Source organism: Rhinichthys klamathensis, unplaced genomic scaffold (assembly GCF_029890125.1).
Source record: "Rhinichthys klamathensis goyatoka isolate OS25496 unplaced genomic scaffold, OSU_Roscu_1.1 h1tg000178l_1, whole genome shotgun sequence".
Taxonomy (NCBI): Eukaryota; Metazoa; Chordata; class Actinopteri; order Cypriniformes; family Leuciscidae; genus Rhinichthys; species Rhinichthys klamathensis.
In genome coordinates, this window is record NW_026606707.1 from 22,280 (window position 1) to 49,873 (window position 27,594).

The 27,594-nt window shown below is 39.8% G+C and overlaps 1 protein-coding gene across 5 annotated transcripts in view; it reads right to left on the reverse strand.

The window, feature by feature from the left end:
* The window catches only part of clcn2a (chloride channel, voltage-sensitive 2a), a 47,496-nt gene that overhangs the window by 15,284 nt on the left and 4,618 nt on the right, over positions 1–27,594 (reverse strand). For all 5 annotated transcript variants that reach the window (XM_056260758.1, XM_056260757.1, XM_056260756.1 and 2 more), the window contains exons 2-6: positions 14,307–14,460; positions 5,131–5,262; positions 2,083–2,211; positions 1,842–1,975; positions 1,671–1,748 (exon numbers count right to left, since the gene is read on the reverse strand). In XM_056260758.1, the coding sequence (XP_056116733.1) occupies positions 1,671–1,748; positions 1,842–1,975; positions 2,083–2,211; positions 5,131–5,262; positions 14,307–14,460 (627 nt within the window). The remainder of the gene's footprint in view (positions 1–1,670; positions 1,749–1,841; positions 1,976–2,082; positions 2,212–5,130; positions 5,263–14,306; positions 14,461–27,594) is intronic.

Genomic DNA, 27,594 nt, shown 5'->3' on the forward strand with positions numbered 1-27,594 from the left:
CATTAAATAAATATATTTTATCAGGTTAAACTTTGATTAGTCACTCAACCCTTAATATAAACTTCTCACCGTGGGTCGCGCATATCTGCCATGTTTTGTAGTATTTTAACACTTTTTACCATAGCTTTTTACTCGTGTTTGTAGTTCCTTAAGGCGATATTAGCCTTTAGACAGATTTCACACTTCGAAAATCTACTGTAAATAAAACATCCGGGGACTTTTGACATACTCTTTTCAACATAGGCTACTATGCTTTGGGACACATTTATTCTAATCTCACATTCTATTTAGGATGGATAGTATGGACATTGGGATGCAGGGTATAAAAGTTTGTGGTGTCCTTCTCAACAGTACCTCTTCTGGAGAAAGAAGTATACTGAGGTTTTCCAGAGAAGTAATTTGCTCTAACTTGCTTCTTTTCCTTTTGTTTAATACTCACCGATATTTGTCACACAAATGGATTATTATTTTCACTAGACTTTGTTACTTTTGAAATATTTTTTTTTTCTGTATAAATAAACAACCTTATAATCCAAACAGTTTGTGCGTGTGATCCTCTTTATGTGATGGTCAAAAATGAGCTGGCCGTGACATTATCTATCTATCTATCTGGAAAAATTATCCCCTTTATATTGGTACTAGACTTTTTTCTTTTACCCAGGCCCTATTTGGAGCTCCACATTCATATCCCACTATCAAATGTGACACCCACAGGTATGAAGTGTCAGACAAATAATTATTGGCACGGCCCGTTACCCCGGACCCCCCTGCCTGATTGACTGTGTAAACATGCCATTGACATTTGCCCAATTAAAGCGTATTAAATTACAGAGGAACAGTTAAGATGTGTCAGAATGTTTATGGCCTCCGATTTTCTGTCAGATTCACTCTGCGCTAACAACATGTTATTGATCCATTCCCCAGCATGCTGTGATTTCTCAGGTTACTTTGTGGGCAAAGTCCAGAGGGTTGATATGGAATCGCACAAAGGCCGTTTGACTCATTTTTTAGCACGATTTACAAACAGTTCCATTTACTGTGGTTGCAATTCCCAAGAGAACCGATACCTTACGCACTCTGACTAATCACAGCCTAGCAAAAAGCCCTAGAGAACCCTCAGCTGCTTGTTTGTATGATACACGCAGATGAGACTAGAAGAACAAGGCCATGACGTTTCAAGTGCAGTGACATGTAAAGTGATAATACAAACACAAGTCATTGGTAACGCTTTATAATATCTCTCATTAATAGGTGATTATTAATAGGACATTTCATTAAGAGGTCTTTAACAATCATTATATGATGTTTATAGATCAATAGTTAAAGTAAAGTCACATAGGCTCCTTTCCTTTTTTTATCACTGAGATGTCTGAAAATATCAGCTTCAAACTTGGGCTGTGTGCACAAAAGCACAAAATGTTGGAGCAAATTTGTTATCTAATGCAATGAAATTCATACATTTTTTAGTGTGACAGTGTACAAAAGTGTTGTGTGTTGACCACTATATATGAAATTTCTAATTTTTTGATTATAAATGATTTTATGTAAAGCATAATATGTTGTAATAATGTTTGTTAATGTTCTTAATGCAGGTTATTATAAAGTGTTACCAAAATTTGAAATGTCAGAAACTTATTGACACGAGACAGGATCACTAGAAAGCCTCTCACCATGTAGATTCCTCCAAACAAGGCCATGAATTTGCTCAACAGAGCAGCACACAGACTGGCAACATGAACAAATGGTCCCTAAAGGATACAAGAGGAGAAAGAAATAACAGATGTGATCACGGTATTTTAGCATTAGAAGGCTTATAGGATCAGATATCCCCTCTCATGCACCTCTTTGCCCAGAGGCATGCCACTTCCAAGGGCACAAGTTAAGCCAATCACTTTGGCAACAAAGGTTTTGAAAGTGAGGTACTCTTTCAGCACAACACCTCGGAGGATGGTCTTCATCTCTGGGATCCCAGAGCCTAGAGGAAGAAAAGAGGTAAGGGGTTACAAAGAGATCTGGGAACATGTAAATACCATTTGGCTTAAGTTGATTACGTGAGCATGGGTCAGTGTGTGCGTATCTCACCCACTGCCTGTGGCGCCAGTATCTGTGTGAAGCCGGCAGAGAAGGTGATGAGAACTACTGGATAGGTGACCCAGGCCAGGTATTGCAGCAGAATGTTACTGTGCAGACCACCATACATCCACTTCTGTGCTGCAGACACCGACACACACCACATAATTACATCTCTGTAGACACATAAGGTGCGTCCCAAATTGCATACTTATGGACTATTCTATACTATTTTTAGTACAAATAGGGTGTTCGCATAGAAAATGACAAAAAGACCTGGATAATGCACTTAGTTAACCAAAAAGTGTGGAATTTTGGACACTTCATACACTCAACATGCACTCAACTGTCTAAAATTCATACACTTGATGGTACAGCACATAGCAGGGGCGTTGCAGGGGCTTCTATTTAAAGGGTTAGTTCACCAAAAAATGACAATTCTGTCAGTAATTACTCACCCTCATCCAACCCCGTAAGACTTTCGTTCATCTCCGGAACACAAATTAAGATATTTTTTGATGAAATCTAAGAGCTGTCTCACTCCTTCATAGGCTGTTAGGTAATTGCATCTGCCGGCCCAGAAAAGTTAGTAAAGACATCGTTAAAATAGTCCAAGTGACTACAGTGGCTCAACCTTAAGTTTATCAAGCGACGAGAATACATTTTGTGCGCAAAAAACACACACAAAAAAAAGACGACGCATGCGCGAGAACTGAGAAGATGACGCTCACGATCATTTGATGGGAAAGTGTGAAAGGTAAGCCATTAATTTTGCGGCATTGGTAAGGCAATTTTACGTTTTCTCGTTGGCTTCTCACGATTCGGACATCCAGGAAATGCACACTTTAGAACCATTTTAAACACTACATCGAGACCCATCTGCGTCATCTTCTCAGTTTTCGCGCATGCGTCGTGGCGCTCTCGTGAACTCACCGGCAGAGGCCCACACGGAAGATAATCAATAGTTGAATAAAGTCGTTATTTTGGGTGTTTTTTGTGCACAAAATGTATTCTCGTCACTTGATAAACTTAAGGTTGAGCCACTGTAGTCACTTGGACTATTTTTTTAACGATCTCTTTACTAACTTTTCTGGGCCGGCAGATGCAATTACCTTGCAGCCTATGAAGGAGTGAGACAGCTCTTAGATTTCATCAAAAATATCTTAATTTGTGTTCCGGAGATGAACGAAAGTCTTACGGGGTTGGAACAACATGAGGGTGAGTAATTACTGACAGAATTGTCATTTTTGGGTGAACTAACCCTTAAAAAAAGGTAATTCTGTCCACCATACTTTTTCGACACATGCCACCATTCCCGGCCATGTTCTCTGGTGGTGGTTATTTAGGTTTGAGAGAACTAACATTTAGCCAATCAATGGTGAGTTTCAGTGTTGTTTTGTTATCCTCGTTCTCGTGTCATTTAATTTTTTTTGGCAGGCTGGATACTTTGCGTTAAATTCACTGCAGTAAAAAATAGACAATATCTTCCTGTTTTCAAACACAGTGTATTTTGATGTATTTCACGATCAAATTTCTACGTGAGGATCTAAGGTAACGATAGTAATGATCTTTCTCCATTAAAAGTATTTCACAAGCTTGTGCTCATAATGATTACAATATAAGGATAGCATTTGAGAGTTTTGTATGTTCGCATCAACTTTAATAAAAGACTATAAAGATTATACATATAGACTTTATCGATTAGACTATGCATCTATCTACATTTACATGTGCTCTGTTATTTTGTTGTTAAATTATTTCAATTCATTTTCCTGCCCGGTTCGACAGATGTCTTGGAATTTATACTGATACCTACTGGTGTGGATGAAAAAGCAAAGGTCATTTTAATTTCAATTGAAGAAATGCCCAAAAACTGAATAATAATTATTAATAATAATAATTCGTTACATTTATATAGTGCTTTTCTCACCATTCAAAGCCCTTTACATGGAAGGGGGGAATCTCCTCAACAACTACCAATGTGCAGCATCCACCTGGATAATGACACGGCAGCCGTATTGTGACAGAACGCCCACCACACACCAGCTTATTGGGGAGAGGAGACAATCGGCCAATCAGTTTATATATGGGTATGATTAGTAGGCCATGATGGACAGAGGCCAATAGGCAAATTTGTCCAGAATGCTGTGGTTACACTTCTACTCTTTTTTCAAAGGACATCCTGGGATTTTTAATGACCACAGAGAGTCAGGGCCTCGGTTTAACGTCTCATCCGAAGGACGGTGCTCTTTGACAGTATAGTGTCTCCATCACTATACTGCGGCATTAAGACCCACACAGACCTCAGGGTGAGCGCCCCCTGCTGGCCTCACTAACACCTCTTCCAGCAGCATCCTAGTTTTCCCAGCAAAAGGGATGCAATCAAAAGTGTGCATTAATAGAGGAATCACTGAGATAATTTTCTAGTGTTTCCCCCCATGAGGCAACCACCATGAGATGGGCTACCTACTATATGGCCCTGTCTTGTATGGCACACTTGATGTGTACTGGTGCTCAGGTCATTGTTTGCCATTTGTCAATTTATGAGTCGGAAGTGTGCTTGTTATGCACCCTCATTATTCTCTTCCTGACAACACCAAAGTGTGGACTCGGAGGAGAAACAGACCCAATATAAAATAAAATAGCCCATTAATATCACTGGGGTCTTTATTTCATGTAAGTGTAAATCATTTTGAACATATCTGTCAAAAGTACTAGTTGTCATATTTGTATATTTCTTGACCCTTCACTTCATGCACCTTTAGCTAATGCTGCAACATAAAAAAAAAAAAGTCGCCCTTGATGTGCCTTTTTGTTAATTGACTGAACTGCCACACCCCCAGTTCTTGTAAATAAACTCATTCTTTTGCAAAAAGAGGTCAGTGAGTTGGCACCAATTCGTTCAGGCATTAATGCACCTTCCATCCCAGAATACATGATGATGATACCTCACTGAAAAAAACCCAATACTTGACTAAATGACACCATCTGTACTTTCATGGGACCCTGTCAAGCAGAAAATTGTCTTTTTCTTTCTTTTCATTCTTTTCTCTCTCTCACCTTGCTGGCAGAAGGCAATAGTGTAGTCCATAGCCCAGCTGACCAATGCCATGAGAAGCCCCAGGAGGATGAGGAAGATCCAGTCTTCACCCACACGGGAAATCAGGAACTTCTTACACCGTGATGTACAGACTGCAGACAGACATTAAAGGGATAGTTCACCCAAAAATATCAATTCTGTCATCATTTACTCACTTTTGTGTTGTTCCAAACTTGTATGACTTTCTTTTGAGGAGCACAAAAGGTAAATTTATAATAATATGCTGTTTGATCTTGTCCAAGCAGTTCTAAGTAATGAGCACCAAGCCACTGAAACTTAAAAAAAGATGCAAAAGCAACATAAAAAACAGCGTATATGCTATACTGTATACACTATCGTTTAAAAGTTGTGGGTACGATTTTTTTGTTTAAAAAATGCTCACCAAGGCTGCATTTATTTGACAAAAATACAGTAGAAAAAAGGCTTGAAACATGAAAGTGTGCTGTGGGTTTCGTGCTTTGCGCCCATCAGCCTATATATGGGCTACTTTTATTATGCATTTATGTAATTGCAAGACCAAGCAGAAACATTCTTTAAAATGGCTTGATGTTTGACTATTTTGGTTTTGTGAGATTGAGTAAATGTAGACAGAATGTTCTATTTTTTGAGTGATCTAATCCATTAAGCACCTATAATATTCACCGTTTTTCCTTTTCTTTATAGGTCAGTCTGTTCACAACATAGAGATGGGCTGTATGAACAGGAAATGAACAACCAAATTACCTGAACCCAGCAGTAGGTGCACAGTATGCTTTAATGAAGTGAACAATTGCTCATAAAAGAGCTTGTTTTCCTGGATTCCCACATTTCCAAACTCATGAGAGTGTGAACAATTACAATAGGTGGACCGGGTTGCGGAGACCCAGACAGGAAATGGCTTGTGTGTGTGAAGATAAGACGCATCTGAAAGACAGCGGAAAGGGAAGGGTCACGGCAGGTGATGGGACACCTCTGTGAACGTGACAGAGTCGCTGCCACGCCAGCCTCAGTACCTGCTAAGTGGCTCTTCGCCCGGTTCCTCTGAGCGGGAGTTGGCACGTGGGCCGATTTGTCCACTGAAGTGGCACAACAGATGTCTTTGCTCTCAAAATAAACCCTGTAACAATCCACAACCGAGAAAGCAATAAGCCGAACCAAATTTATCGCAATTCAAGATGCATTTTGGACAAGCAAACCTGCAGTGCTTATCTCCAAACTGCGCCAGACAGAAGTGCTGAGATGCAGCATATTTTGACACTTAATTGGAGTTTGAGGAATAACCGTATAAATATGCAGAGCCCATGCTTCCCCACACAGGTTTTAGTGTCTTTGACAAGTGAGTCACAGGCCAGCAGTGGAAGTGACATCCTTATGTGGAATGCATGCATAATATACCAATGTATTATATATCCAAGATCTATTTATATTCCCAGAGCGAGTAGAAAGGTGTAGGAGGTTTGGTGAGAGGCAATAGTATCTGCCCTCACTCTGCCTGATATGACAACTTGTGCGGGATTTTCTACTCTGAGTCTCCGAGCAGTACTCACAATTTCCCACGAGGGCGAGCTGGTGGACTGCTGCCAGTTCTCTGTTTTCATCCACAGATCCAAAACAATTAGCACTGAAATAGACAGATTATGTCAGCTATGGAGGTAGGACTTCACTCTAAAGTTGCAGAAAGAACAAACTGCAGGATGCTGACAGCTTGTCGCAAATCTACCCCCCTCTGTCATCTTAAAATTCACAAATAAAGTCTAATTACACCAGGGAGAGCGGTATATGTGTTTATATACTCTATTCGGCATGGATATATACACTCTGATGCCAGATCTCACAAGACAAAACAAGGCCAAAAATACGCCAACACAAAATAAGCTGATTTCATTGTGTGATTTATTGTAGCATAAAGGCATAAAAATTACAAACTATTTTGCATTATATGCCATCATTTTCAAGCTGTTTATAAAGTGTTGTTTTATAGAGCTGTCATAAAGAGAAACCACATTCAATGAAAAATATAAATATTATTTATGTGCATTGCTAAAAAAAAACTGTGTCTTTTTATGTGCGGAGGCCGCTGAAAATGTTGTCAGGGAAATTAAAAATCTAACCAGGCCATTTGAAAAATATCATCCTTGTCCCAAACCCTGCTTTTATATAAAAAACTGACCACCTAAATCAATCAATACATTTCTCTCTTTTGGATTTACACATAATTGGGGTAAAGAAAGAGCTGGGACAGACAGAAACACTGGAGGAAAGTGATTTTTTTTGTAGACTGTAGGTGGAGAAATTTGACAACTGCTATTAGCGACCCGTCATACCCTATTGCTATGCAGGTCAAACACTAGCAAACCCAAATATGTGATTGTATTCTGGAAAAAGGCCCAGAAAGCACAAACCACAACAGCCCATTTTTATAAGTAAATTTATTTTAAAAGTATTTTATGATAAGTGTGGGCATAACAACACTAATTTTTAAAACATCATAATCACAATCCTGACCAAAGGGAAGGCATCTTATGCTCCCAGTCAACATTCCTTCTTCTTTTGGACAAAACATCATATTTATCCTTCACAGAAAAGACAAATGACAAAAAGCACTGTGAAAAGCTCAATGCAAAAAGAAAAAAAAAGAAGAAAAAAGAAATTCCAACATGGTGGACAAGGTGAGTGAAAAAGGTGATTCCGATTTCAATTTTTTTTTGTAAGTGTGACCTGCCGATACCAATTCTTTTTGCCGATACCATTTCCCTTTAAAGAACTATAATTGACAGCATATACAAACAAAAATCTATTTTTCTTCAATGCAAAATGTTTTCATAAAAAACAAGGAAAAAGACAATAATAAAATAAGACTGTAAAAAATATACAGATTGATTAATGCTTAAAATTAAGTAATTCAAAAAGTAATTCAGTCAAGAGCAGAGAGTGATTTTCTTTGTCTTTTCTTCTTGTACTAAAGGGTTAGTTCACCCAAAAATGAAAATTCTGTCATTAATCACTCACCCTCATGTCGTTCCAAACCCGTAAGACCTTTGTTCATCTTCGAAAACACAAATGAATGGATTATCTTCCAAACAAACAAAAATAACAACTTTATTCAACATTTTCTTCTTACGGGTTTGGAACGACACGAGGGTGAGTAATTAATGACAGAAATGTCATTTTTGGGTGAACTAACCCTTTAATATGACAGACAGCAGCAGGAATAGTAGGCTGCTGTCACTTTAAGAGTTTATGCACGGATCCAATATACTGCTACACAACTTGTGTTATATTTCTTAAATAATTAGGTTAAAAAACTGACTGTATTTACCCGAATACTCACCAAGATGGGCATTTTGACATAATTTTGTGTGGATTTGACAGTTTAAGCGCAGTAAGCCACTCATTTTGGTACTTGCGAGTCGCGACCACTAGCGGCGCCAGGATTTTGATTGTAGGTGGGCCTCCAGAAAACTGGATGGGCCAGTAAAAATAAGCCAAAAAAAAACAACAACAAAAAACGGGTTCCCCTTCATCTCTGTTTCAGCGCTTTTCTGCGGCACAAACAAGCTGCTTTGCTTTGCGTTTCATATTAGCTAATAGCTACCGTCTGTGTCTGTCTCATTGAGCTTGCTTGAAAAGCTTGCGTGCCAACGTCATTCATTTCATTGGATCACTTGCTGGTGACGATGCAGCCTGTGAGCAGTCTTACGAGTCCACACGTGGGGTAGAAGCCGCTGATTGGCTGAGAAGCTTTCACTCAAAGCTTTCCTCGGGCTGCTTATAGGCTCTATGCACGATCGCTTCCGTGTTTTGTCTCAGCCCGCCCAGTTACATCCGGTGCTGCGTCGCAAGCCGTTTTTGCATTAGGTGGAGATAATGGCAAATTACACTCGCTGTTTACAAGAACTTCCAGCGGTTAACGTGAATGATAACAATATTGTGAGGCAGTTAGCTGTCACACATAAGAGTAAGAAAGAGAAGGGCATTAAATTATATATTTCGAGCTACATCGACAACTTTGAGGGTGAGTAATCTCTCATATCATGCGAAACCCGAGTAGCGAATCAGTTTCTAAAATTGTTGTCTCGTTTCTGAGAAAATTAATTTTATTAAAGTTTGGCCGCTAGTACACTTCGCTATAGAACGCGCTATGCGGAGGTAAAGACACTGGCTGAGATTCTACCGGAAATACGTCAGCAGCGTTTGTGCATAGAGGCTATTGGATGAACTGCTAGAATGAAAATCACTCACCTGGGTCAAAATGGGCGCGGGTGCTTGCGACTCACAAGCTGCTTAAGGACCGAGACGTGGCTTGTGCGCACCACTTATAGGCTATAGATCAGTGATGCACATGCTTTTGGTGTGAGTGCAAAACCTGTGGGAATTAGTAAAATGATGCGCAATACAAGCACTATTTAATCAAAGTAAATGAGGCGAGAGGCGGGTGTGTCACTTTGTCGTCGGAGAGAAGAGAGCAAGAACGCGCAGCTGACATTATTGCCTGTGCCGCTGGCAACAAAACGGACCAGCTCGGAATCTAAAGGAGACGTGAGACTGACCGGCCGGTTACCGGTCCTGGCCGATAATGCAGAAATTCGTCCGATTCTGGTCCCTGGCCGCCCGGTCGATCGGTGCATCTCTATTTAATGCTTATTAGCGTATCATGCGTTTAGCTTAGCAACAAGCAAATAGCAAACTCTTATTGAGTCGGAAGTCAAGTTCAATGCAGAGAGCCAGCGCTACATATGCAGAGCGTTGCAAATCAATCACTTATGGCTAGTATGATGCAGCTTTAGAACACCGCAGCCTATGTAGGCAGAATGCGTGTGGCAGCTCGCTAGGTTTTGGAACGGTACTAGATGGAGGAATAAAACAGAAATGAGACAGACACACACAGAGAGACATATGATGTAGATATCTGTAGACCGGTGTGTAGGTAGTGAGCTGACAAGCCTCCAAACCCCTCAAACTCAGTCAAGGAGGATCAGAAGACCTCCGCTGCACGCTGTGCTGATAGATTTCTCATGCTTTTCACACTCAACAGGGAGGCGGGAAGGATGATATAGAGACAGATGCTGTGTGTCTTTGGAGATTACACAAGGCCAAAAGAGCAGTCTATTTATATGACAAGAAACCAATGAGGTACCTCATTAGCACTAAAAACATTGGACTGCGAGACACTGTTGCCTATTTAATGAGGACCCAACTTCTTTTAATAGTTTTCTATGAACGGCCACTGCTTTTGTTCAAAGCTCGCTTTTTTCCAGCCAATAATCTTATCGTACCATAAAACGGGAAAATGAATTGTTACTTGGCGAATATATTTTCCCCCTAAATAATGTAACAGTCCATATAAGACATATCCTTTGGTGAACAGTGATTTATTTCTAGATACAGATGCACAGGCACACACAAAGACACAGTGGCTCATTACAGATACACTGCACGTCTATGTGTCTCATCTATCACCCCTAAACAGCGCAGACTGATTATGCTCCCTGCTGGTGAATGGCGAGCACTGCACTGAGGTGCAGAGGGAATTGAACAGGCTGATTAATGCTGCGAGTTGTAGTTTACAGGCTAGACAACAGCAAACGTTCAGTGTCAATGCTTGAAAAATGATTGGGGGAAAATATCTCCGCCATAAATGTGAAGACCATCAAGAAGCTTTTAAGATTCAGGTGATAGCCACACCTGTGGAATGTGCGTGACAGATTGATAAACAACAGCAGCTACACAAACCAGGGACAATTAATCACCAGTAGAGGGCAATCTAGAAAGCAGGAGGTAAACCACCACATCTGCAGGCATCAGACCATATCCTGTCTCACTGAAGTGCTTCAAATACATGAGCAGAGCCAGACGGACCTTTCACGTTATATTTTCATTATCATATTGTTGCGGAAAATATTTGGATCGATTTAAATATGGATCTGAATATGATCAAATCTATGCTTTTTTAGGTAGGTGCTATAATTCATTACATTTATATAGCGCTTTTCTCGGCACTCAAAGCGCTTTACATAGAAGGGGGGATCTCCTCAACCACCACCAATGTGCAGCATCCACCTGGATGATGCGACGGGAGCCATATTGCGCCAGAACGCCCACCACACACCAGCTTATTGGTGGAGAGGAGACAGTGATGAAGCCAATTAGTATATGGGGATGATTAGGAGACCATGATGTACAGAGGCCACTGGGCAAATTTGGCCAGGATGCCGGGGTTACACCCCTACTCTTTCGAAAGACATCCTGGGATTTTTTTGTGACCACAGAGAGTCAGGACCTCGGTTTAACGTCTCATCCGAAGGACGAGCATCGACTTTATGCTGATCTTGTCTTGCGTAGTCAGATCTTCAGACTGACAGCAGAAGGTCTGGACTCCATCGCAACTTTCATTGGCCAAGGACTGTCCTAGAGGGCGCTTGACTGACATGTAACCCAACCAATCACAGTTCGTTTTGTTCTGCGTCACGTTTAGGAGCGTGAAAATGTAAAGTCGATGCCCCTACGATGACAGACCGGCATGCATCTAATAAATTATTCATTCAATAATGTTGTGCAACTTTACTGCAACAATGGAACTTCACATACTTTAAAATATCCACCATTTAGTTGATCCTCATCCTGATAAGCGCTCATTGTCACAGTTGGAAACACAACGGCTTTCTTCTTCCATGAGGGGGTTTGGCGTCACAAGGGCTTTGTTTATAGACCAATTTTGAGCCGACGTCACAGTTGCATCACAGCGCTAGCTGGAGGCAAAACAAAGGAAAAACTGGAGGCGGCCAATACAAACCAGCACAGATTCGGCTACATAATAAGGAGCTTAAATTATTATTATTATTATTTAATGTCATCTTGTTGTGTTGTTGGGTGCAAGAATCGATGAAAAATTAATATGCTGTATCTGGAATTTTTATTTCTAGAAAATATTCACATCATTAAAATTGCACCATAATGTCACTGCGGATGTCACAAGTCTTGTACATGACCATTCAGCACATAGTTATAGACATCTAAAGATTTATATACCCTCAGCTTCTTTTTCCACTCTGTTTCTCTATCAGGTAACGTTAGGTGTAGAAGTCAGGCCACTCAACCGGAGGGTAGCGTTAACGTTAATCCTGTCAGATCGTACATCCATTGACAGCGTGTACAGTACGGGTCAGCCAATCTGGTTCCATCCGTTAAAATTAACTTTTGCAAATAACAATCGCGGTCCTGGACAGTGAGTGACCTTGCACATTAAGATAAAATCGGATTTTCTCCAGACATTGTAAAAAACAAGCTAACAAAACTTGCAAACTAACGTTAGGGAAGCGGCCAGAGGGATCGTTCTGCCTCCACCTAAGCTCCGCCCACAAAAAACGTCACCATGTTTACCAACTGAAAAGTGGTCTAATAGGCGGATCATTAAAAAATGTGACACACAGGTCTCTCGGGCATCCTGTAGAATTCAACCAATCAGATGACGACTTCGAAACTCCAAAAGCGTTTCCAGTTAAGTGTGCCATATGATATGCATCAGACGTTCAGCCAACGGTCCGGTTCAGCCAAAAAATATTTTTTTAATAAATTTTGATGGCATTTTTGCCCCAAGCCTCGATAATTTCTAACCATGGTGTGTGCGTGGCGTGATGTCGGGGAACTTTTTCGAGCGCAAGCGGAGGCCCCTTCTGGCCCCCCCAAAAAAACAAAACAAAACAAAAACAAAATTAGTTCTTGTTTGAGAAGCCGTTTCACTTAGATATACGTCCGAATAGAGAAGAAAAGATGAACAGGACTTCCGTTTTAATACTGACTTTAAAATATGTTTAAGTTTCAGTTAAGCAACTGCAGGTGCCAAAATTTGGTTTAGCACGACAAACTTCAACAAAGCCTGAAAACCAGAAATGTACTGTCAGAAGTTCCATAAAAATGCCAAACCCTCAAAAATCATTAAATAATTCTCACACTGACACCAGCATCCAAAAGACAACATAATGCTGTAACATATGACCAATGATGCTAGGAAAACTTCCAGAGGAGCCCCAATAAGTCTTAAAATGATTCAAATTTAGGCTACATTCAAACTGTCAGTTTTTTTTGGAATGACAACCGCATTTACTTACTCAGGTGTGAGTCTCAAAATGTCCTGTATACACAGCAACTTACAGTTGTGTCTCGAATAGTGTATGTATGAACGTGCAACGGGAGTCAAGCCCGAATTCTCTAACCAGTAACCATAGCAACAGTGACCGAAGTAATTTCAAAGATGGCAGCATCCATAAAACTGAAAAGTCTCAAACACTTTTGACACGACAAGAGTCTAATCGAGTTCATTCGTCAAATCTTCATCAACCGACAGCTGTGTTTATATCTGGGTGGAAGGCGGAGCATTTGAGTCACGCGTAGAACACAAAACTGATGGGAGCAGCTCCGGCGGAGAACAGTGGTTGGATTTTGGAAAATGGAACATTTTGAACATTTACGGGTAATAGAATCCGGTTGTCATTCCATAAATAACTGAACTGTGTGTGAATGCAACTTTATTAAGGACTCAAATACAGGCCTGACAACCGTATTCTGCTGCTGTGTGAACGTGGCCTTAATCATATTACCATAATCATAATTAAAATGCTAAAAACACTAAAAATAAAGGTGTAAAACATTAAACTGACATCATACTTTTGGGTTACAGAAGTAGAGGTACACATATCACCTTAGATAGAAGGGCCGCTGAATATTGGCCTTGGAGTCAAGAAGGTTGAGAACCACTGTGTTAGAAGGAGAGGAAAGTACGGCTGTTCCAGGTCTGCAGGAAAAATGTGAATCTTCGTGCAAAGTTCTGCTGTCGCTGATTCCATGAGGGCCTGACCAAGAGTGTAGATGCATCACAGCAGCCAGAGTAAAGCTCTGGTCTTCAGTCCATTCCCTCCCATTAATCTCCAGCAATGGCCTCACCTAATCCCCAATTCCAGCACATTCTAACTAACTCTTTCGCCTGCTGGCCTTTGTGACCCTTCTCCTCTTTCAATCCCTGCTGCCCTTCATCATTGTGTATTTGCTGGCTCTGCTTTCCTAGCTTTGCTCAGCAGCCATCACTGCAAATAGCGAGCTATGACTTTAGCAGAACAGCCAGCGAGCAGTTGGCACACACATATGTATACAACACACCCACCTTGACACTTGGCACATGGATTCTTCTCATACTCCAGCAGTTCTGGAGCCTGGCCGCGCACACTGGTGGTCCTCCGCAGCGCTCCATCCTCACGCAGACGAGCTGCCTCTTCTTTGGCATAGGCCCCCAACTCCTGTGTGTAGCGTCCATACATCTGAAAGTGAGACAGCAGTGAATGAAGATGTTACTAGGGAAGGAAATGAAGGGAAACCAAGCCGAGAAGTGCTTCACTGAAATAATGTCAGACTTAACAGGCTGTTCAAAAACCCTTTAAATAAATTGAGGTAGTCTGTCAGTTTCCTATCCCTGAGCACCATCCCTGAAACATCCCTGCTTCACTGAAATGGTGCTATTTGTGAGATTTAAACTTAAGCACATTTGGCCTAATTGGGCCATATAAACATCCTTGTGACGGTTGGTTCACTTCTTATTCCTTTGGGGAAAAAGTCCACCTGACTTACAAGACTACAAGAGTTATGCATTGTTCATGTTGTTGTTGTCTCATGCACATGTTCTTCAATCTTTCATGGAGGGCTGTAACTCTTATGTAGTTACTGTGAGCATTTTAGTGGTCTCCTTAACATACTTATTCACAGCTGCCTGTTACACATTTTATCACATTTTAAAGAAATACAGAGTTTACTTTTCTTCAAGGTATGTTCAATGCTTTGGAAATGTCCTACGTACTTGCCCCGACTGGTATTTTATATGGACTTGGCGCAGTTCTGCTTTGAAAGTGCCTTTGCCCTGATGCCGATATGTTTTCTTTAGAACTGCACAGAGATGCTCCCACACACACCCAGGTGTGCTTTATTTTGATTCACGTACCTCATACCGCAGATGCAGATACACAGAATCCGGTAAAGTTAATGTGCAATTTCTGGCTTGTTGTACTGGTTAGATTAATGATAATTTACCTGTTAAAGCAAGGCACTAAAAGCTTATTTATTCAAACATCAGTTTAAAAAATCTGATTAAAAGTAGAAACTTTGCACATTCCAGACAGACTTTGCTGTAACTTTTTCTGCATTTTGTTACGCAAGTAGGATTCTTTCAAAGACACTGTCTCATTTCAAATGATGCGTCCTCCAGAGGTTGCATTTGTCAGCCAGATACATTGAGGCTGCTTCATTTCAGAAAAGTAACCATTACATTCCAAAGTAATGGTTAATTTACATTACACGTGGAACTGGATACATTTACATTCATTTAGCAGACGCTTTTATCCAAAGTGACTTACAAATGAGAACGATAGAAGCAGTGAAACTAACAATAGGACAACAATATGCAAGTGCTATGAACCAATGGATACATTGCAAAACAAATACCGGGTAAGTTATGTTAGCGAGTCATTGAATCGTTTACTTAACCACTTGAAACACCACTACTGTGTGTTGCTTGGATATGCTCAACGGTTATTTCGGCTTGTGTGACATTCTAGACATACTAATAGTCAATAATGCAGTGCTTCAGGGATGAGAAATGAATTCCCTCAAGACAAAAGTGTGCATTTAGTGTTTGGGCCTTTTCTTAGCAATGCCCTGAAAATCACAGTCATTCTGTTTACAATTTATTTTTTGCTTGACAATTTGATTGGAATTTTTAATCATTTTGGCAGATTTCAGCAAGCTCACTCTCTTTATTTGTGAGTTACATGATTTTCTATGTTAATTTAAGTATAATATAAATCTAAATATTTGTGCTTACAAATAAAAAAAAGATTAAGTTCAATGCCGTAAGAAAATGCGAAAAAAGGTCAAATGCAGGTAAATATCTTTTATAGAAACTATAAATTAAGTGCTATACGGTGTCTGTAATTTTCAAGTAAAGAAGAATAGATGAAATGTAAGCTTTTTCTGAGCAGCTGAATAGGATGTGTTTCTAATCTCCTGGGGCTTTACACATTAAAGCTAACAGTGTCAGAAACAGTGCTGGTTGGCTGTTTCACAGAGATATAGGAACATAATACACCATCAGAATTTAAACTACTTTCTCATTTTGCTGCATTGAGCTGTGATTTGTGGTAATGTCAAATTGTGACAATTCGCCTGAGCAAATCAAATACTTTAAAACAGTATGGTTTGTTCTGTGAATGATTTTCAATTTTATTTTTTATTTTTTTACTGAAATCAATACTTTTATCCTCAGACTGCCCAGCACAAATTTTCTCAGGCGATCTCGAGGAGAATGTGATTTAAATGAGCAGTGAAACTGTTCTTCTCCTCTAAACACAAATTATTGCTTGTTATTTGATAAAGATGATGTTTGTTGTTTGTGTTGTTTCTCCAAAATCCCCAATAAATGACACAGTATGGATAATCACTTTAAAGTTATAAGTTCTGTTCAATATACAGGGCTTTCAGGGACACAATGGGAGACATATTGAGGGCACTGCAAAAATATTCAGATACAAATTTACAAAAGGGTTGTTACTGATCTACAAAAGAACCTGTAATTTATGTTTTTAGCCATAGATCATAGCATTATGATTTCTGTCTGAGATTCTAAGTATAAATAATCTGAAAGAAATAAAGGAACATGAATTATAACAGAAGAAGATCACACACAGGTTGTTCTTGGAAAACTAAAACTGTCAATGACGAGTGAATTTTTACCATCTGCAAATATTTCTAAAACTATATTTTGTATTATTTTTGCTAAAATATTTTATCACTATGACATTTATGTTATTTAGCTGTTTTTCATTGAATATTTGTGACAAACAATGTAGGTCATTGTGTCACTAGCAGCATCATGCACAAGATGTGCCAGCCTCAGCTTCTGTTCATTTTTAACACGGGGAGTAATTGACATATGTGTCGCCACATATAGTTCTGGAGAATAATGTAGACAGCCAAAATAAACTTTTTCTAATTTTAGAATTGTTAGATTTGGATCACTATGGTTTGAATTACGCATATAACACATCAGTGATGTTCAGACTCTCCTTACAATTCGATTTTTTACTAACCGTTTTATTTACTTGCCAAACCCAATTTTAGCTTGCATTGGGTTCATCTTGGACCCTGACTAGAGATCTGATTAAAGTGTAAATCATTTTTTCTTTTTACACCAGAAATTGGGGAGTCTGTCCTTTCAGCCAAAGAACTGCAAACTTACAATGATGCTTTCAACAATTTTGTATCCTTCAGCTGAATTCATATTGTATCATCCTGACATGATTTTGTCCTCCGATATTGTGTGGGTGACGTAAGGGGGTATTTTGAGCCCTTCCCACCCATTGTCCTCTGCATTTCCCTATTCCTTTCTTCTCCCATCCCTCGTTCTTACAGTCAGCTGCTCCCACACAGGCACATGCCCACGGTGCTAAAGATGGAGAGACGGGAATATTGGCAGGTCCGTTGTGTAGCGCCACAATCCCTCTCTCCCACTCCCTCCTCCTGTTTCTCCCTCTCTCTCTGTTCTATAAACACACGGCACTCTGATCTGAGGAGCTCTGCCGCCAGCGGCACATTGAGATGAGCATCACGATTCCAGCAGACTCTCTCTTCGCTCGCATGAGCAGGTGCAGCTCAGAGAAAGCAAAGCAGCCCAGCACAGATTGATCCATACCCTCCTCTTCCTCCTCTGCTCCGTCTGCCTCGTTTCACACAACCTTTGCACCCCTTTGCCACTCATTCTAAACAGCTACCCACCTGAAGCCATCGCCCGACACGCGACGCCTATCGCACCAAGTCATCGTCTTCATCAGCTTGGCACCCGTCCATCCTGGACAGCTTGATATATTAGTCTGGCGCAATTAAACTCTCCCACCATTTCCAAACAGTGACATTTAACCTTAGCAACACAAGCTGTCACATTCAATGACCTGCTGCGACCAATCAAATGGCACGTCCGAAGTGCGACGCTCCTATCACAGGTGAGCTCCTGACCTCTCCTAGAAAATAGGAAAAGGGTTTAGGCGACAAGCTGTGAAAAACAAGGTTTACCCAACAGATGCTGCCTTATCACATCATGCTCAACCCCGTCAACACTTCAGAGCACACTTACTCCATACAATAAGCCTTTAAAGTGCTTCCCTTCAGTATCCTAGTGGTCAAACAGACCTGCGGCTTATTAACCAGGAAGGTCTCGGCAAAAGTTACTGGGCAAACGGGGCACGTTTTTCTATTCTTTCACACAACTGGTACTAGAAGTCAGGTCTGGCAGTGCAAAATCCCCAGTTCAGTAACTGTTGTAAGACGTGAAGCTCTTGCTTTTTGTCCTATCCATTAACCCTTTGATGTGTCCAAACACACCGGTGTCTTAGAACATTCAGTGCATCACGTGATGAACTGCTAAATTCAAATCTGCTTTCCCGCTTTGACTGAAGCTGAGCCAGAGACACTGAGCGTTTCTCCTATCACGACTGTGGAGTGTTTTTCACACAATATTTATATTAGGTTTCAGACATTTAAATACACATAGTACTAGCATAACAACATCTATAGTTTGTAAAACACACACTGATGTCGATGGAAGTGGCAATAATCATTTCAAACATAATTTGACGACACGTTTATATGTGCACTGTGTTGATGACAAAAATTACGTCACGGGGTCTGTTGGTGAGCCAGAGTAGAACTAGTACACAGGAAGTATACTTTCGGCATGATAATTAATGATATTTGTAAAATAAAATAAATTGACTTTAAAAAATATTTTTTAAACTTTAAAAAAAATTTATTAAGATGTGGAAATGCTATTCAAGGCCTAAGGAAAATGTTAAAAAAATTATAAAATATGCTATATACTTGATGGTTACAGCAGATGCATGGGTCCTATTAGATGAGTGCTATTATGCTATTTTACATTTTTTACTTGGATTAGTGTGTAATGTTGCTGTTTGATCATGAAAAAGGTCTGCAATGTTACAAAGTCCACAAAGGGACTTATTCTCTATCAGTAAGCACTAAATACATTTTAAATTTAAATAATTTCCACCGAAATCAAACACAAAAAAGAGGGCAAGGTCTGGTTGAGATGTGTGTAGTACTTAGTAGTGTGTTAAAACTCACGATTAAGGGACCTGACATTTCCAAAACACGCTTGAAGTCGTTGACCAATCACAACACACTGCTCCAGCCAACCAATCAGAGCACAATACACTTTTTTAGACGAAGGGGCTTCGGAACTAAATGACAGACTAGGAAGAGTGTGCTGCAATAGTGTTAAATATGTGGAAAATAAGGTTTAAACATCCAAGCATGAAAACCTTTAGTAGACCCAAAAAGGGCATAATAGAGGTCCCCTTTAAATTTATTTTCTTGAAAATGGTATAAATGTGTTTTTAATACCATATGAAACCTACATGAATACAAAAAGTGAGTTTCTAAGAACTTGTAACGTATTTTAATTTTTCCTCTTTATCAAGTACACTTTTATATGACATTGACCCGTAGGCCTACATTTATTGGTACACAGCTAGCAAGTATGCTAATCAAATAAACTCACAGGCACACAAGCTCAAGGAATATTTCAGGTGCGTATGAGTGGCCTGTGGCAAAGATCTCTCTGAAGGGTTTTGGAGTGTAAATGGAACCTTTTACCACTTCTGCCTCAGAGCCTTTCGCCAGCCGTCTGAGAGCATCAAGTGCCCTGTCCTGTGTCGCTAACCCAGGTGCGCCACTCCACTGCAGGCTGAATGGGATGTATAGCCACCGCAATTAAATATTGCTGTATACTGCGGAATATTTTCTGTCCATTTTGATTGCTGCTTGTCAGACTGTGCAAGAGATCTTCCACGATGTCCACAGACTGTGATCTTTTTTTATGTCAACTGTACATTGTGCATCTTAACTCAGACTTTGGTCATGATTGACAGGCATGACTGGGCGTTTTACAGTCCCTATCACATTCTGACATCCTTATTGACATGCAAAATTGAAATGGGCTGCTCAAGCCAAAGCAAGACCTTTTTTTCTTTCAAGCGTCTGGAGTCTGTGGCTAGGCTAAATATGACATTCTTCAAAGCAGACACAAGATAATTTGGATAAAAGATAACTTGAAGGCAAAAAGACATTTGTGTTAGCCCTTTCATATAAACAAGTATTTTCAACCAAACATCTCTATTCTTTTCTTCTCTCTGTCTCTTTAGGTATATAGTGGGAAAACCAGGTACACACAAACGCGCGGATAACGTCATCAATTGCTGTGCTCCAATTGGTTCGTTACTAGATGGGTGTCATGAGGGAAGTAAAACCAGAGCAACCCCCACATATATATGAATGAAATATATGGCCACATAACATGGGCCACATATTTTGACATTAGAACTCATCCAGAGAAGATTAATCACAAAGGCCATCACTGAGCATGTCACATTAAAGGGATAGTTTTAGGGATAGGTGCGCTTTGATGGACTTCCAAAAAAATATACCCATTGACTCCCATTATAAAGCTTGCAAGAGCCAGGACATGTTTTAATAAACTCCGATTGTATTCGTCTGAAAGAAGAATGTCATTTACACCTAGGATGGCTTCAGGGTGAGTAAATCATGGGCTAATTTTCATTTTTGGGTGAACTATCCCTTTAAGACTGCAGATTCTGCATTACAACTTAAGCCTAGTTCACACTACATGATTTTAAGCCTGATTTAAGCCCGATTTGCAAATCGTTGACCTCGCCGACAGATCAGGGTGTTATCGCGTGCAAATCGCGGGGGATTAGCGGGCGATGAACGCTCGCCTATCTATATGAAAGAGCGAACAACGCATCAAAGACGCTCGCAGACGCCTCGCAGACGCGTAGCCAAGCCCAGAAAAATATCTAGCATGCTAGATATCCGCTGTCGCACGACTCAACCTCACGTGATGTCATGAGCTACAGCCAATCAGAGAAAGGCATGGGTTGAGGACAGTATTCTTCGCTGGGTTTTGGCGCACGTGCTGTTTCGCGTCATTTCCGGTTCGTTTTATCGCGTGATTTTTCGTGACAAAACGTGGTTTGTAGACAAGATAGAATCGTTGGGTGACAGAGTTGTTGTCAACTCGTGTAGTGCGTTTCCTCCTGTTGCGGATCAATCACGTTGTGTCGAGTGGTGTGAACAGCTCAACAACTTGAACACTCCTGATTTCACAGAGAGCAAGTCATGTAGTGTGAACCGCACAGTTCAGCCCGACATTTTAAAATCATGTAGTGTGAACTAGGCTTTATTTGTTTTTACGATTTGCCAGAAAAAACTTGCCAAAATGTCTTCAGCTTAGCTGTACAATGAACATGGGAAACCAATAACAAGCACATAAAGAATTTAAAGCATGCATACATGGTAAAAATCCTTTTCTTAAAAATGTAATTTTTTCCTATGATGGGAAAGCTGAATTTCCGGTCTTCAGTGTCACATGATCCTTCAGAAATCATTCTAATGTCCTGATTTGGTGCTGCTCAAGAAGCATTTCTTATTATTATCAATGTTGAAAACAGTCGTGCTGCATAATATATTTCAGGATTCTTTGGAAAGTTCAAACAACAGCCTACCTGAAACAACTATCTTTAGCAAAATTACAAATGATCAGTGGTGGAGGAAGTACTGAATCTCAGTACTTAAGTAAAAGTACAAATAACCAGAGACATATTTACTTTAGTAAAAGTAGAAGTACCACAATGACAACCCTACTTAAGTAAAAAGTAAAAAGTACCTGATTTTAAATGTACTTTAAGTATTAAAAGTAAAAGTATACTTGCATAACAATTTATTCTCTTAATGTCTATATTCTAATGATTAATAAAACAGTTAATTCTAACTCATTCAACCTAATACTCATATAATGATGTTCAATATGATGGAAAAGCAGTTATATTTTAAGTTTTTGTCACCATTTCTGAACAAGCTTGCAATTAGGCAATATACACATCAAGCTTACAATATACCCTTACTATATACGGTATATATATATATATATATATATATATATATATATATATATATATAAACACATATTATGTTAAAACGCCGTATATGACGGCGTTTGGCTGTAAACGCGATTCATTTATGGTGTAATTCTGAACCTCTTGGCTTGCCATACTAATCCTAACCAAACGTATAATACACACGCACCCCACATCACTTCTAAACCTACCAATGCGTTTTTCCTATGCAGGTAAAAACTAATTTTCGCGTATAAATTGCACGATAAACACACTGCTTGCTGTAGAGACGCATTTAGTGTGACCGGGTTGATATATCTATGGCAACCAAACTTCACTGGTGAGACAGAAACGTGCGATGAACGGACGGTCAGGATGACGTTTTGGCAGGGGAAAAACTGATCAGAAAATTTAACGAAAATGTAACCGAACGTTGTAGAAATGTAGTGGAGTAGAAAGTATAATAATTGCTGCAAAATGTAACGAAGTAAAAGTAAAAAGTTGGCACTATTGATTCTACAGATACGTGAAAAATTTACTTAAGTAAAGTAACGAAGTATTTGTACTTCGTTACATTCCACCACTGCAAATGATGTACTGTCACTTTTGATCAGTTTAATGTGTCCTTGCTGAATAAAAGTATCAGTTTAATTCAAAAAAGACTAAACAACTTACTGACCCAAAGTTTTGAAAGGTAGTGTATACACAGCTCAAGTTTTATTTTGTAGTGAAAACAAGGCAGAAACTCCTCTCAAGATCATAAACAACATCTTACATATGCTCTTGGCTTTAAAATACATTTTTGCAGACATTCTTGATAGGATGCTATCAAGCCTTTTTGTGCAAATTCCTTCCCCTATCAGGGCATTTGATGTCACATCTCTACAAGCAAGCTTATCAAGATAAGTTTTAGATCCGCCACGTCAGACCTTCTTTAATTTATATAATGGAAAAAAAAAGGCAAAGGATGTATTGGATTAGTATTTAACAGAGCCAGAAGATTCACGAAACCAACCTCTGTCAGCAACCAGAACGTTTCCCGTTTCCCCAAAACATCCCTTGCAAGAAAAAAAAAAGAATTAAGGCATTGATCCCATTACACTAATGACTCCACCGCACCTGGTGTGGGATGGTTTGACATTGAGCCAGAATGAAGAATACTAAAGAAATGTGTAATATCTTTACCTGAGGTGTTCTATTAAATTATAGTGGTTCAGGGCCAAATGGTGTGCAGATGCTTGGATGGCGATCATGCGACTAAAAGCTGATGTGGGATTAAACTGCCTTCTTTAATCCAATTTGCAATCAAGTAGGTATGGCTGTCATTAGAGCTGTTGCCTTGCCTCCTTAAGGTTATTCATCGCTTCATTTGTAGAAAAAAGGCATAAATGGGGTAGTCAAATCATCTTGGGGAGTGATGAATAGCATATCTCTTCAGCATATCATTCATCTAAGAGCGTATGGACACTGCTGATCAATTTACATGCATGCCTAAACCGCAAGCAGTGCCACTGGCTATTAAAGACTTCCCGCCCCTACATCTCTCTCTTGCCATGGTTTGTGGGTAAAGTGTGAGGTCAATACCATCTTCCTGCTTTAGTAAGTACACTGTAAAGATCCTCTAGCGATGCTAAAAGCATAATCACATGTCTGTGACTGTGGGCACCATGCTGGTTATGTGTGGTGAGGCTGATGTCACACTGTAGGACTTGTGTCCTCAGCACATCTACACTCTTTGATCTCATCAGTGGCCGAAATCCTCCTCCTCTGGTAGAGGAAACTGGCAAGCTATCTTGAAACACACCCAGGAAGGTCAAAACCAGGGGTAACACTCAATCTGAGGCAGAGTTTTAAGAGACAGTTCACACAAAAATTAAAATCATCCTTTACTTGTCTTATATCCTTATCATACCAACTCCATGAAACACAAAAGGAGATGTTAGGCAGAATTTTCAAGCTTAAACCCTTTGTGATTTCACCGGTGTGATTAGAACGTTCAGTGCATCATACAGACTATATAAATTGACAATGTGTTTTATTCATGTCAGATTCACATTTTGTAGGTATTAGGGAACTATAAAACTTACTCTATTCGTCTCCCACTTCACAGGGCACCTACATTCATGTATTTCGGGAGACATCCTAACAAGCAATCTTGCTTTAAAAGACGTCTAATAGCCGTCCAAACACAGCCCTGACGTCTAGGCTAAAACAGGGCAAAATTTGGGTTGTCAGTGAAAATGTAATAGACGTCTAACAATAGCCCATGAGTAGACGCACAGACTATGCAAAGAACATGTCAAAGAAATGAAGTATCATTTCAAGTTATTTTGGCAAAAATGACATGTAACCAAATTCAGCAGTTAGAATATTTTAAACTTACGTGTGGAAGGGTTAAAAACAATTGGTCTGTGGAATACTTGATTCTGATTGGTCAATCGCGCCATCCAGCGGTATGTTATTCCTCGATAACAACCGCTGAAAACAGATAACACAGGCTCATTTGGGGTTAATGAAGTCAGCAGTGCTATACGCTTGCTAGGATAGTTTTTTCTTCGTGGAAGTTTTGCATTTGGTGAGCTATTAAACTATAAAAACTCAATCAAATCAATATTTTGTGTACATGTCATTGTCATCCAGTATCGTGGACTCGCTCTCTCTTGTTTCATTCAAACGCAGCTGGTGCCATTTTGCGAATATTGTCTTATACATTGATTGAATTATAAGATAACAAACAGGTACGATTTCAAAAGTTTCATCTCAAATCAGTATCTCTTATCCCCATACTACCGTATCCCTTAAATGTCCGTATAGTTTGAACTTGCCGCACTAGCAACTGCTCCGTGGAAGCTTAACGTAGCATTTAAAGACATAATAAAATATTTTGACTCAGATCAATATTTCGTGTCTAATTATTTACTTATGTGGCAAGTAGCCGTGCAATAAGCAAGATAATGTACATCCAGCCGGTTGTTATCTCAGAACAAAGCAGAGTGGCTGGATGCACATTATCCCTTACATGCTCCATGTGGCTTTTGCATTATACTCCATGTGTTCTGAAGCCATATGATAGCATATTTATATAGGAAATCATGATACATTTTTCCAGTATTCTTTAAAGAATAATTTAATGAAATTTATTTGAAACTTTTGTAAGATTATAAATGTCTTCACTATCGCTTTTCAAGTAAAATCTTACAGACTGCAAACTTTTGAATGCAAGTGTATACACAAAACATTTAACGCACCATTTTGTCATTTGGCAGTCACCAACCACTTTCTTTTTATGAAACCCCCCCCCCCCCCCCATCTCAGTTTGTATTTCACATAAGAAAAAAATGGAATGACATGACGACGAGTAAATAATGACAAAATGCATTTGTCATTTTTGGGTGCACTATTCCTTTAACTGCCACTGCTCTTGTAGTCCTGACTAATGTCTCCTATGACTCAACCAGTTTCACCAGAACACTCAATCCCTATTTTACTCAGCCAATCCTTCAGCAGTACTATCAATTTTCCATCCTCTCAGCTAAGTAAACAGAAACTCTTACGATTTTCCCTTAAAATAAGGTACACCTGGTTTCTGCCTCTGCTTGCCTCCAGACGGACACCTGTCTGTAATCTTTACTCATCTCATATCAGCTCTGCTAGGGCTGCAACATTTCAGCTAGAAATGCTGGATGGATTTTTTGATGGATTGAATGCTGCCAATGATCAGACAGGGTGATAGCAGAGACTCTCCACCAGTCCATGCAGAAGTGGCAGTGACAAAGAGGAGTGATGTGTGCTAAAGCCAGGAGGAAAGTTTCCTCAGGCATGCTATTTTTGCTGAGAGCTTGGGGGAAGCACATTTGACCTGGCTCTCTTGAGGAAGCAGAAATGTAAGCTTCATGGTTCTTTTCCTTTTTCTATCTAAACAATACAGCAAAATCTTTCAATGGTACTGCCAGTGCAGATGAGAAGGTTTTGAGAGAAATAGATTCTTTGCGCTGAAGGGAAGAAAATCACAAATAGTGTGGGTATGTAATCGAGAGCTGCAAGATACAAAAGGCCACTAAAGAGCAGACTCGTGATGCCCTTACCTGCAAGACCATTTAAAAGGCCCTTTGAGGAGTTAAAGGGATAGTTCACCCAAAAATGAAAATTAAGTCATTAATTACTCACCCTCATGTTGTTCCAACCCCCGTAAGACCTTTGTTCATCTTCGGAACACAAATGAAGATATTTTTGATTAAATTTGAGAGCTGGATCACTGCTACAAAGGCTTCCTAAGGGAGTGAAACTTGACGGCCCAGAAAGTCATTGAAGAAAATGTTTAAATAGTCCAAGTGACTACAGTGGCTCAACTATAAGTTTATCAAGCGACGAGAATACTTTTTGTGCGGAAAAAAACAACAAAAATAACGACTTTTTCGACTATTCCTTTTCTTCCTTGTGGGCCTGAGAGGAGAGTTCAAGAGATTTCCACGACGCATGCGTGAGAACTGAACAAGAAGTAGTAGAAGAAGAATGTCCTCTTCTCAGTTCTCACGCATGCGTCGTGGAAATCTCTTGAACTCTCCTCTCAGGCCCACAAGGAAGAAAAGGAATAGTCGAAAAAGTCGTTATTTTTGTTGTTTTTTTCCACACAAAAAGTATTCTCGTCGCTTGATAAACTTATAGTTGAGCCACTGTAGTCACTTGGACTATTTAAACATTTTCTTCAATGACTTTCTGGGCCGTCAAGTTTCACTCCCTTAGGAAGCCTATGTAGCAGTGATCCAGCTCTCAAATTTAATAAAAAATATCTTCATTTGTGTTCCGAAGATGAACGAAGGTCTTACGGGGTTGGAACAACATGAGGGTGAGTAATTAATGACTTAATTTTCATTTTTGGGTGAACTATCCCTTTAATATCGCCAGTGCAATCATGAGTTTCAGTGCAAACATGAATCACTGAGCAAGATTTCTTAAAACTGACAGTATCTGCCACATTTGAGCATTTAAACAATAAAGAATAAAATACAGAGTGACTCGCTTGTGCCTATACTGAAAGAAAAACAAACATGGAATGGAAAAACACTCATCACAGACTAATCCTCCTTTGGCCAAGTGTCTGGCAATGCAGCGAAGCACATCGTGAGGACAGTCAATGATAAAGACATCAATCAGAACGGGGTCCAACCCCTGGTCAAAGAGGAAAGGTGTTGAGAGAGGCAATGAAACCGTGAGTCTCCAGCCACCATTTTGTATAGCGCTGTATTGATCCTCTCGCCGATAAGGAAAGCAGGGCCAGAAAAAAATGTCCCAGTTTCATTCATCACACACATAGATGCTGTGGAACACATCGTCTGGCCCTGCAGGGAGAAAGGCTGCTCAGAAATAGCCTGAACTCAAAAAGACAAGACACGAATGCAACACATGGATCCGAGTGCGGCC